Source organism: Penaeus monodon, chromosome 43 (genome assembly GCF_015228065.2).
Source record: "Penaeus monodon isolate SGIC_2016 chromosome 43, NSTDA_Pmon_1, whole genome shotgun sequence".
NCBI classification, from domain to species: domain Eukaryota; kingdom Metazoa; phylum Arthropoda; class Malacostraca; order Decapoda; family Penaeidae; genus Penaeus; species Penaeus monodon.
Genome location: NC_051428.1, coordinates 25,418,811 through 25,431,310, shown reverse-complemented (window position 1 = coordinate 25,431,310; position 12,500 = coordinate 25,418,811). Strand labels below are relative to the sequence as shown.

Sequence of the window (12,500 nt, the reverse complement as noted above, 5' to 3'; positions counted from 1 at the left end):
ATCAATTTTGGAATCCATGTTCATGTCTGCCTATACATCCTATACCACAGGTACTTTCATATCTACTTCTATACCCAATTTCACATCCAATTTTCCTTTTAATTCCGTGCTTGATTTTCCCTCAATTTAGCATCTTAATTAATTCATTGTTATATCCAGTTTTTCGTCCAACATCGCATTCCATTTTACCCTTATTACAAATCTAATTCACTTGACGGATCTATATCTCATCCATCCCATCCGTCTTTATACTTAGTCCATCATCAACTGATACTTGCTTCAATATCAAAACTAGTTACATACTAATTTTCTCTATATTTTCGTATCCAGTTACATGTATTCTATATTCAGGTCCATTCAGTAATCTTAACCACACCCATCACCACACAAATCTCCATATTTCGCATCTGATTCCACATTCATTTCCACTTATTTCACATACATTACCACTTCAAATTCCATTGTCAGTTCCACTTTCTTATGTTCAGCTTTATATAATTTGTTATGTATTTCACACATTCCACATCTAACTCCCCGTCCATTTTTAGATATTCCATATTCATTTTTATAATCTTTTCTGTATCCAACTTCATGGTAATTACCTCATTCAGTTTTACTTCCAACATCCAACTCCAACTTCCATGTTTCATTCCACATCTAACATCATATACACTTCCAAATCCTACAATATTTCACTTCCATTGTTACACCCATTTTACATTTAATCTCACAACCATTTTCATTTCTATATATCAATAATTTTGCTTTCATTTTTACATCCATTTTCGTTTCCTGTTTCACTTACACTTACATTTTCACATCTAGTCCTTCGCCTAAATTTCAATCATTCATTCTGCCTCTTCCATCCATCAGCCATTTCTCTTAAAACAAACTTAATATAAAGTTTCCATTTTTTTAATGCAGTCTTCATTATGTTTCATCTCTCTGATAAAACTGATCGCTTCGACTTTTTCCTCGTCATCCTTTTCTTTGCATTAGCCTCCAAAATTATGTAAATTCCTCCCACCTTCTAACCTTTTCATCATAATCATACATGATCAACATTTCTTTCCTAAACATTAACGCATTTTCTTCAACATCCAAAGTTTCCTTTTCAATTCGTTTCAGCCTAAATATTTAACATTTATTCACCAAACACCATTGGTGATTTACTCGAATCACCAATGTTTGACTCATCCACCCAACCTCCACAGCAACCTTTCCTTAGGCAAAACCTCACCCAACCTCATCCACCCAACCTCCACAGCAACCTTTCTTTAGGCAAAACCTCACCCAATCTCATCCACCCAACTTCTACTAACCCAAATTCTACTTACAAACCCTCTCACGGACTAACCCCTTAACCCAGATATTCTTCATCCAACTCCTTTTCAACTTGCATCATTAACTAATATATATATAATTTTTCCCCGTTCAAACTCATCCATCATCCATCTCTCCTTACCCTTAATCTCACTCATCCATCATCCATCTCTCCTCACCCTTAATCTATTAATCTCACTCATCCATCTTCACCCTTTCTCACCCATGTCTCTCTTGAACCTGATGTTCGATGTCAGATTAAAATCTAATCTACAATAGCTAATTAACTAACATGACTTTACTAACTCCTCTACATGCATCTTCTCATCCAACTTCCCCTCATCCATCCTCTCCTCATCCAACCCTCCCATCCATCCTCTTCTCATCCTTTCCTCATCCAACCTCTCCTCATCCAACCCTCCCACCCATCCTCTCCTCATCCACCGTCTCCTCATCCATCCTCTCATCCAACAACTTCCACCCATCCTCTCCTCATCCATCCTCTCCTCATCCAACCCTCCCACCCATCCTCTCCTCATCCAACCCTCCCACCCATCCTCTCCTCATCCAACCCTCCCACCCATCCTCTCCTCATCCATCCTCTCCTCATCCAACCCTCCCACCCATCCTCTCCTCATCCACCCTCTCCTCATCCAACCCTCCCATCCATCCTCTCCTCATCCATCCTCTCCTCATCCAACCCTCCCACCCATCCTCTCCTCATCCATCCTCTCCTCATCCATCCTTTCCTCATCCAACCCTCCCACCCATCCTCTCCTCATCCATCCTCTCCTCATCCAACCCTCCCACCCATCCTCTCCTCATCCATCCTCTCCTCATCCAACCCTCCCACCCATCCTCTCCTCATCCATCCTCTCCTCATCCAACCCTCCCACACATCCTCTCCTCATCCACCCTCTCCTCATCCAACCCTCCCATCCATCCTCTCCTCATCCATCCTCTCCTCATCCAACCTCTCCTCATCCATCCTCTCCTCATCCATCCTCTCCTCATCCAACCCTCCCACCCATCCTCTCCTCATCCATCCTCTCCTCATCCAACCCTCCCACCCATCCTCTCCTCATCCACCCTCTCCTCATCCACCCTCTCCTCATCCATCCTCTCCTCATCCAACCCTCCCACCCATCCTCTCCTCATCCATCCTCTCCTCATCCAACCCTCCCACACATCCTCTCCTCATCCATCCTCTCCTCATCCATCCTCTCCTCATCCAACCCTCCCACTCATCCTCTCCTCATCCATCCTCTCCTCATCCAACCCTCACACCCATCCTCTCCTCATCCATCCTCTCCTCATCCAACCTCTCATCCAACAACTTCCACCCATCCTCTCCTCATCCATCCTCTCCTCATCCAACCCTCCCACCCATCCTCTCCTCATCCACCCTCCCACCCATCCTCTCCTCATCCATCCTCTCCTCATCCAACCCTCCCACCCATCCTCTCCTCATCCAACCCTCCCACCCATCCTCTCCTCATCCATCCTCTCCTCATCCAACCTCTCCTCATCCATCCCTCCCACACATCCTCTCCTCATCCATCCTCTCCTCATCCATCCTCTCCTCATCCAACCCTCCCACCCATCCTCTCCTCATCCAACCTCTCCTCATCCACCCCTCCCACCCATCCTCTCCTCATCCATCCTCTCCTCATCCAACCCTCCCACCCATCCTCTCCTCATCCATCCTCTCCTCATCCAACCCTCCCATCCATCCTCTCCTCATCCAACCCTCCCACCCATCCTCTCCTCATCCAACCCTCCCACCCATCCTCTCCTCATCCATCCTCTCCTCATCCAACCCTCCCACCCATCCTCTCCTCATCCAACCTCTCCTCATCCATCCCTCCCATCCATCCTCTCCTCATCCATCCTCTCCTCATCCAACCCTCCCATCCATCCTCTCCTCATCCATCCTCTCCTCATCCAACCCTCCCATCCATCCTCTCCTCATCCACCCTCTCCTCATCCAACCCTCCCACCCATCCTCTCCTCATCCATCCTCTCCTCATCCAACCCTCCCATCCATCCTCTCCTCATCCACCCTCTCCTCATCCAACCCTCCCATCCATCCTCTCCTCATCCACTCTCTCCTCATCCAACCCTCCCACCCATCCTCTCCTCATCCATCCTCTCCTCATCCAACCCTCCCACCCATCCTCTCTCATCCAACCCTCCCACTCATCCTCTCCTCATCCATCCTCTCCTCATCCAACCCTCCCACCCATCCTCTCCTCATCCAACCCCCCCACTCATCCTCTCCTCACCCATCCTCTCCTCATCCAACCCTCCCACCCATCCTCTCCTCATCCATTCTCTCCTCATCCATCCTCTCCTCATCCAACCCTCCCACCCACTTCCCATCCTCTCCTCATCCTCATCCAACCCTCCCACCTATCCTCTCCTCATCCATCCCCTAGCCAATCTCTCCTCACCCACCTTCACACAGAACCTCATCTCACTCGACACTTTCCCACTCAACCTCTCCTTGCACAGATTCTCCATCAATCTTCTTTTTTTTTATCGAGGCCACTCACCCAACCCCATCCTGTCTAAACGTCTCCTCAGCAAACTTTTCAGTTAACCTTTCCTCACCTGACCTCTCCCCATCTCTCCTTTCTTTTCTCTCTCCTTCACTCGTCCCCTCTGTATCTAATCTTTCTCCACTCAAACGTTCATCGACCTTTTTTTTCCAGCCTTACCTCTCCTCTTTTAACCTTTTATCTCCCACTCTATCCTCACCTAACCCTCCCTCCCCCTTACCGATCTTCACCCAAAACACTCTCTACTCAACCTTTGCTTAACTAACCATTCTTCACCTAAACTCTGTCTATAACCCAACCTCTCCTCTCCCAACCTCTCACCACTTTATCCACCTCATCCTCCATCCTCAACTAAATCCCTCCCATCTAACCTCGCTTCACTCAACGTCCCCTTCAAACAACCTCTCTCTGTGCAACCTCTCCTCACCAACACCTCTCCACCCAACCTCTCCTAACCATAATCTAACTGCACGTAAACTCTCCAGAATGAACCTCATCTCACCTTTCCTCACCAAGGCTTTCTTTAACACCCAACTTCTTCCCACTTCCCCAACAAACTTCTCCTCAGTCAACCTCTCCCACCTAATCTTTCCCTGCCCAATTTCACCTCACATATCCTTTCTATGCCCAATCTCTTACCTAAACTGGTCCCTCCAGCCTCTTGCCTAACCTCTCACCTATCCTCTCTGCACCTAACCTCTCCCCATTCATCATATTTTCATCCATCTTCTACATTAACAGGTTCCCCACCTAACCTTTCCTTTTCCAACCCCTCTCCCTTTCCTCTCTTGATATCTTTCCACCCATCCACACCTAACCCCTTCCCATCTAACCTCATCTCAGCAAACATCTCACTCAACCCTCTCCTCACCCATTGTCTCCTCTCCCAACAGCCCCTTATCTATCCTCTCTGCACCCACCTTTCCCCACTCAAACTTTCCTCATCTATTTCTCGACGTAACCTCCCATCTCCCAAGTTCTTTTTACCTAGCCTTTCCCCCACCCAGGGACTCGCCCAACCTCTTCCCACTCAGTCTCTCCCCATTCAAAGTCTCCTCATTCAGTGCCTCTCCACCCAATCTTTTCTAACCTAATCTCTTCCCACCAAGTCAATCACCATTGAACATGTCCTCAACCAACGTCTCCCCAACTAACACCTCCCCTTCTTACGTCTTCTTACCCATCTCCTCACCCAGCCTCTCACTATTCAACCTTTCCTTACCAAAAGTCTATGCACCCAGCGGCTCGTCCCACACAACCACACCCAAATTCATCTCACTGTACATCTAACCTCTCCCCATGCAACTATCCAGCCTCTCATTAACACATCTCACCCAACCTAACATGATTAACATCATATCTCCCCAACCTCTTTTGATAAACCTGATTTATTAGTTTCTCATGCAACCTCTCCTGACTACATCTTACTGAACCCAAGTCATCATCAAATAACCTCACTTTAACTAATCTCTCTTTACCTCTACTCTCCCCATTCTCGCCTCACCCAACATCTCACTAAACCTATCCTCAACCAGATTCCCAGATGCCTCAATAACCACCTCTTTAACTAACTTGTTCTCACCCAGCTTATCCACAAGATCTCACTTAACGTTCATAACTAACCAATTATTAACCCAACTTCCAGTTATTGAGTTTCTCCTAAACTGAATTGTAATCACCCAAACTCTCCTAAACAAAGTTAACATTAACTAATATCTAGTCATGCAACTTCTACTAAAAAAAACACATTAAACTAGCTTCTAGTCACCCAACTTTTCTTATATATACTTCCAGGTTAAACAACTTCTAACCCAATCTCTCCTAAACAGATTTCTAATTTAGTAACTTTAAGTCACCCAACCTCTCCTAAGCAAATTCTCATCAACCAGTTTTCAGCAACCCAACCTTTCTTAAATAAACTTCTTGCTAACTAACTTCTAATCAGGCAACCGCTCCTAAACAAACCAAGGAACTTTCTAGTCAGCCAACCTCCAATTAACAAACTTCTCATCAACTAACTTCTAGCCAGCCAACCTCAAATTCATATAACTTCTTCACAGCCAACCTTTCTTAACTGACTTTAAAAGCTTTAACAACCTTTTTATCCAGCATTACCTAAACCAACCTCATATGAGTTCCCATAACCAATCTCTTCTCACCCAGACTCTCAATGAGTCTTTCCATAACCAACTTCCTTTTCCCCGATCTCTCCTTAATCAACATCTTTTTATTCAATCTTGACCATCCTCCCCTTGGTCAAATACCCATAGATTAGGTATTATATGCATGGTATACAGCTAAGTACATTCAGCCATCTCTAACTTACGCACTTCTTATATTAGTTGATTGTTAATGATTCACTGAACACTGAGATGGTACTTCTACCATCATTATGTTGTATTTATTAGGATCAGGTGACGAAAATTATTAAGTTACAGGAAATATGAACTAAAGCTAATTTCCAGCAACTGAAAGTATTTACGTATTAGTGCCACTTACATGAGGTGACAACAGTAATGGATGATGGTAACCATTTCCTAATCAAATTTGAAGACTACAGTCACACACTTTTCTCAAAATAGTCTAGCATAATTTGTTTCACACTCAACTCCCAATCAGGTTTATTTATCAATTAAATAGATTTTTTTTTTTTATCTCTGACCACTCCCTTGTTCAGCCAAATGAAATATATGACTAAAATCCTTGCTTGCCTCTAACTACTATCTGGCATCTCATTCAGGGACAAGGATGATTTCATAACAAAATCATTTGCAGGTATTGCCAAACAGCAATAGTCTTCCAAGGACCAGAAGTGCTGAAGTTTCACACACCTTTTGATAATAAACAATGACAAATTCTGATTTAATGATAACTGCTTCAACTGTACTAAATACGACCTACTTTGAGATCTTTAAAAGACTTGGGATCTATTGCCACCATTGTCATTGTTACCATAGCTTCTGGATCCAAGCATGCTGGATAAAAGACTTCATGGGACACTTAGTCTCTTGAACACACTTTGTGACAGACAAGAAGTGAGACTGCAGCTTCGAAGTTTTGACTTATAAGATTATTAACAAGACTGTGGCTGTAAAGAACAAGTTGTCATTAAGCTCAGTGGTTGCACTAACGAAAAGTATCTAGCATGAGACACTGAATAATCATGCGCCGAAGAGTCAACTGAAGAACAACCGACTCTAAAGAATAGGTAATATTTGGTACCAGATTACACTAACTTCTGTCACCGTATGACGTATGGGACAAAATGACACCAAGCACTCCAAGCAGCATTGACATCCCGGGTTTTGAATATGATATTAAATGATATAGACTGATAAATACACAATCAAATAATCCATTGACACTTAGTAACTACTTACACCAAATGGCACCGAATATGCTACGTTGAGATCAAATTAGTTACGAAAATTTTGACACAGTAACTTTTAGCACCGCATAAGTTCTGCCTTTTGACAGAACTTATCCGTGACAGCTTACGGACAATATGTTGCTTCTGGCAACAAATAACTGCCCTTGACACTGAGTTACCAATTGACACCGGACAACTTCCACACAATTTAACAGCAAGTAACTCTTGACAGCAATGGATACTATGCAATGTTTACAATATCTGATAATGTAATTTTTAGCACCTGATGGTCCTTAAATATTTCTAACATATGACGTCCAACAACTTTTCACCGAATAAAACCAAGTCCCGAGTGATGCTCCGGAGCGTCTAGCGCAAAATATCCCCTGACACCAAATTGAAGGGAAGGATTTCTACAGTAGGTGACACTGAAACTTCAGTACCAAAATGAGATATTAATCAATACCAAATGAAAATAACTTCAATAACAGATACTTACGCCATTTTCTGACCTAAAACGACACTGCGTGTGGACGTGGCACAAGGTGACACTGGTTAACAAAAAACATATGGGGATAAATTACATAAAGCACCAACTGACACTAAAGTTTGACACCAGTTAATCCAACACCAACTTGAATACATCAGCAATTTTGGATTGAAACGTATTGATTTTTTATATTTTTGTTCATTCTGACACCATTTGACCTTGCAATTCCTCTCTCCAAATGAGTGACTGACACAAACTGATAAGACGATATTGTACTTATTATACCTGAAAATGATAGATATTTGTCATCTGGCACCATATGACTCGTGAGGCACCAAATGAGAACGAAATATTTTTGACACTTATGAAACCATTAAGCTTTGGCATTGAAGAATTCCTGGAAACTTGTGAACCAGAAGTTTTTTTTTTTTTTGTGACACAGCCGATCTTTTGACACAGTTAATTCAAGCACCGAGTTGTTTACTTTTTAAACGAAACAACACGAGGCTCTGTTGTGAAATGACACTGAAGATGCAAACTCCCGCGTCAAATGATTCAAACGCTTTCTGACACCTATAGAGTGGTTATTGACACGAAATAAGGACATTTAGATGTGAATGATACACATCACGACATCAACTGACACCATATTTTATGACAAGAAATGAAACCAAGTAACTTCTGACCACAAGAAACGCCAAGAAATTTCTAACAATAAAAGACACTCAATCAAAATATTCTGATGCCACTTTCATCATATTACGTCAGATGACACCGAACATAATTATGGCTGCATGTGACAACCACATGACACCGAGTACCTATGACACCAAGAACTTATGACACCAATAGACGCCAAATAAGCATGGTGCCAAATGATCAAGTTCCTTTGTTGAACCAGATGACACCAAAAGTGGCATCAGATGACACCGACCAAAACGGACAAAAAATCAGTAAGAACGTATGACGCTAAATGACACCGGATCGAGTGACATCGAATGTGAAGCAAATCCTATGTGGCACTTATGCGAGCAAAAACTAAAACGGTAAAATTTCAAGTGACAAGAATGTGAAACAGATCTTATATGACACCAAGTGACACCGAAAAATAATGTGACACCAAGCTACACATGTGAGCACCAAATGACACTAAAAAGTGGCAAGAATATCAAACAGATCCTAAGTTGATACTAAGTGACACCGATGACTCACAACGGCCCGCGGTTGACACCCCCCACCCCCCCTATAGGTGACCGCAGCAGGTTTGACTCATTGACACGGTTGTGAAAAGTGTCAAGTGTAGAACCCTTGTGGTTATTCCTTATTCTTATTTATTGTCATTTTTCTGAGTACTTCATTTATTTATTCATTTGTTATTTCTTGTCCTTTACTCATGCATATTCACTCCACTATTTATTTTCGTTAATCGTATCGACTTATTCATCCATCAACCTTTCTGTCTATTCATATATTCGTACAGTTAATGAAGGAATCGTTAACTGAATGTAAGCTGAAGTATGTTATTTTTTATTTTATTGTTTCTAACTTAATCCGTATCAAATTAAATATATGAATAAAGCAAAATCTTAGTCTCTGTAAAGTGTTAATGTTCCTTAATTGAAAAAGGGACGGATACGATAGAATGACAATAGATAAAGTCCAGTTATCTTCACGTACTCCTATAAATCAACGGTACGCAACCCCCGATTTCAAAAACAAAACATATCATAATAATGTTTTAGCCTAAAATTCAAATGTACTACCATTATATCATGTTATTACCATGCGTCAAATGTACCACAACTTGCCCACGCCTGTGCAGTTAACCAGGGTGGTAAATAAAGGACTTTAGTATAAAAAAAAGCCGATCATAACACGGAACCAGCTACTCAACAGAACCACCGTTAAAGGACCTGTAACGAGTGCATTCTCTAGTCTGTAGCGCTACATTTAATCCCTTGCTATGCGTTCGTCTCCACCACACACACTTCATTGCTACCCTGTTTAGGAAATCGACATCGTGTGTTGACACGTACACACGATCTTACACACACACACACACACAACGCAATCAAGACAGTATACACAGGACCCGCACTCAAGACAGTATACACAGGACCCGGAGCTGGTGAAAGACACTGACACATGGCAGATCGTCCAAGGGAACATCGGCAGAAATATTATGCATGGCAAGGGACACCCACAGAGACCGTGACGAGATAGCATACTGGTTGGACGTGAGACATCTATTGGACATCACAGAACCCCTGGTGATGTGTTTGGTGAGGCAGTGAATTTAGAATGGTTTTACTAATAATTCCTCACAGTGACGGTTGTTTTAAACACGGCATGAATATAACAAACATCTTATATCATACATATATTTCATAATATGCATAGTATTTCAGCCAATCGTCACCAGTCTCTCTCGTCATTGCCACCTGTCTATTCTGTCTTTGTCTGTCCTCATATTCCCGAATAATATTCCAATTCGTTTCCATTCTATATCGTTGAACCAGAAATCTATTTTGACCACAATTTCCAAACATAGTTTATGTTTAGCTATTGGTTTTAACAATTTTTCGTCTGACTTATTTTCGATCACTTTTTCCAGTTATAGTTTATGATTCGTTACTAATTTGACTCGTTTTTCGTTTTACTTCCATACCCACCCTTTATCTCTGTCCGTCTGTTCATCCTCTCTTCGCTTACTACACATTTATCACTTCATTTCATTCATTCATTCGTCTTCTATCTCGAAATACACTTTCTCATTACCTTTTCATCCTCATCTTTCTTCGGTCCGCCAGATCTCTCTCTCATTTCCTCACACTTTCCTGTTCTTTTTCGTTCCCAGTTTTCCTTCCAGCTTAAAAGTCTATTTGTTTTATTATCATTTATCTTCTTTTGCTTTCTTTCCCCTAATCACCGAATCCTCACCCAGTTTCTCCAATCCGTTTTCGTTCTGTGTTCTCTTTCTCCTTTCTCTTCCTCTTCCCCAATCATGCCATTCGTTTTCGCTCTATGTTCGCTTTCTCTCTTTTCTTCCTTTTCCCCAATTATCCAGTCCGCTTTCGCTCTATGTTCGCTTTCTCTTTTTTCTTCCTCTCACCCAGTCATCCAATCCCTCAATCTGTTTCCCAAATCTCTATTCTGCGAGTCTCCCATCTCTTATGGAAATGTGGCATTTTGTTCCAAATTTCCAACCCTCTCTTCTCTGTATGCCTAAAATGACGGATATAGGTATACATTCGTAGTCTCCCACCCCCCCAAAAAAGGAAAAAAATATGTAGAATTCTTCCCTCATCTTGCCCTATATATTACCCTGGAAAGTAATGAATGCTGTCTGTAGAACCATTTTCTCGTGCTTTCATATATTTTTTTTTTTTACTATTCCTCTGAACCATAATTGCTCTAGGAATTCCCCTAAGAAGACATTTCCCTATAGATAATGTTTTCACAGCTGTATTTCCCTAAAAACAAGTGCTTACAGACCTTTTTTTGTCCCTGAGAATCACTTTCTTGAACCGTAATTTCCCCTTAAACTATGATTTGCTTTCTCCCTCAACGAGTCATGATTTCCCTAGGGGCACTCCACTAAATCGTAATTTCCCTAGAAACACTATTCGAATCCATTATTCCCTCTAAAATCTCCCCTGTTGAGCCTTGACTTACTTAGAAATATTCCCCTAAGATATAAATTCCCCACGAACACTTCCTTAAAACATTATTCCCCTAGAAACACCAATGCCTCATTAGAAAATATATTTCACTTCATCGAGTCATGTGCTTCCTGAAACACTCCTGATGCTACGATTTCTCAAGAAACACTATCAGTCGTTATCGTTATTATGTTTTCGTCATCGTTATCGTTTTTTTACACCTTGTCTCTTGCTAAGTCACACTCCCTTATCTTTTCTTGTCTCTTTTCCTCCTCTTATCTTGAACCGCATCATCACTGATAAAAATATATATTAAAAAAATCTAGTAATGCATTCAAACGCGCGGACACTGATCTTAGCCTTCGTAACAGTCAAAAAAAAAAAAAAAAAAAAAAAAAAACTATGTCCATTATCTACTTAAAGAGACACGGGACAAAGAAACTCAGAGGGTCGCGTTGGAGTATTATCTGTAATAGTGAGTGATATTGTGTACTTGTTGGCGCTTTACGAAATGTTAAATGTGTAATGGACAGTGGCCTATCCCCGATGTTTAGGACACTGACCCTTCTCCCGCAGTGACATCTGGCGGCGGTGGGTCCAGGCGGCTTCAGCGTGGGCGGGGGGGGATGGGGGCGGGGGTGTGTGGTATCATGAGAGTGTCAGATGGGGGCGGGGGGGGGGGGTATCATGAGAGTGTCAGATGGGGGCGGGGGGGGGGGTATCATGAGAGCGTCAGATACCATAATTAAGGGGAGTGGAAAAGGGGGTTTAGTATATAACAGGGATTTGCCTAGCATTTTTAGCGTTAAGTTGTAGCATTTTGGTGTTGATTAATGCTGTAATTGGGACATCATTTGTAAGTACGATGTCCTGGTTCTCATGGTGTTTTAGTGGGGAAAAATATACACATTTGTATACATGGAAATTTACAGGCGATTATGTTATGCACACGTTCTCAGAGTTGACATTTTAATATCAATGTTTACATATCTTTTGCATTTTGTTTTCCTTGAATCCTGAAGAATGATTGTAGATTTCTTTACTTATGGAGCTTACTCGAAGACCTTACTTTTTTACCCAGTTCAAGTGTAGTT

General features: G+C 42.1%; 1 protein-coding gene across 3 annotated transcripts in view; it reads left to right on the top strand.

Annotated features, from left to right (window-relative positions):
* Positions 1–12,500, top strand: part of LOC119568158 (cuticle protein 19-like) — an 18,131-nt gene that overhangs the window by 2,591 nt on the left and 3,040 nt on the right. The window contains exon 1 of one of the 3 annotated variants that reach the window (XM_037916564.1): positions 9,396–10,026. The exons of the other annotated variants lie outside the window; for them this stretch is intronic. Within the exon in view, the coding sequence (XP_037772492.1) occupies positions 9,931–10,026 (96 nt within the window). The 5' untranslated portion in view covers positions 9,396–9,930. Of the gene's footprint in view, positions 1–9,395; positions 10,027–12,500 lie in introns of those variants that run through there. 3 annotated transcript variants of the gene reach the window in all.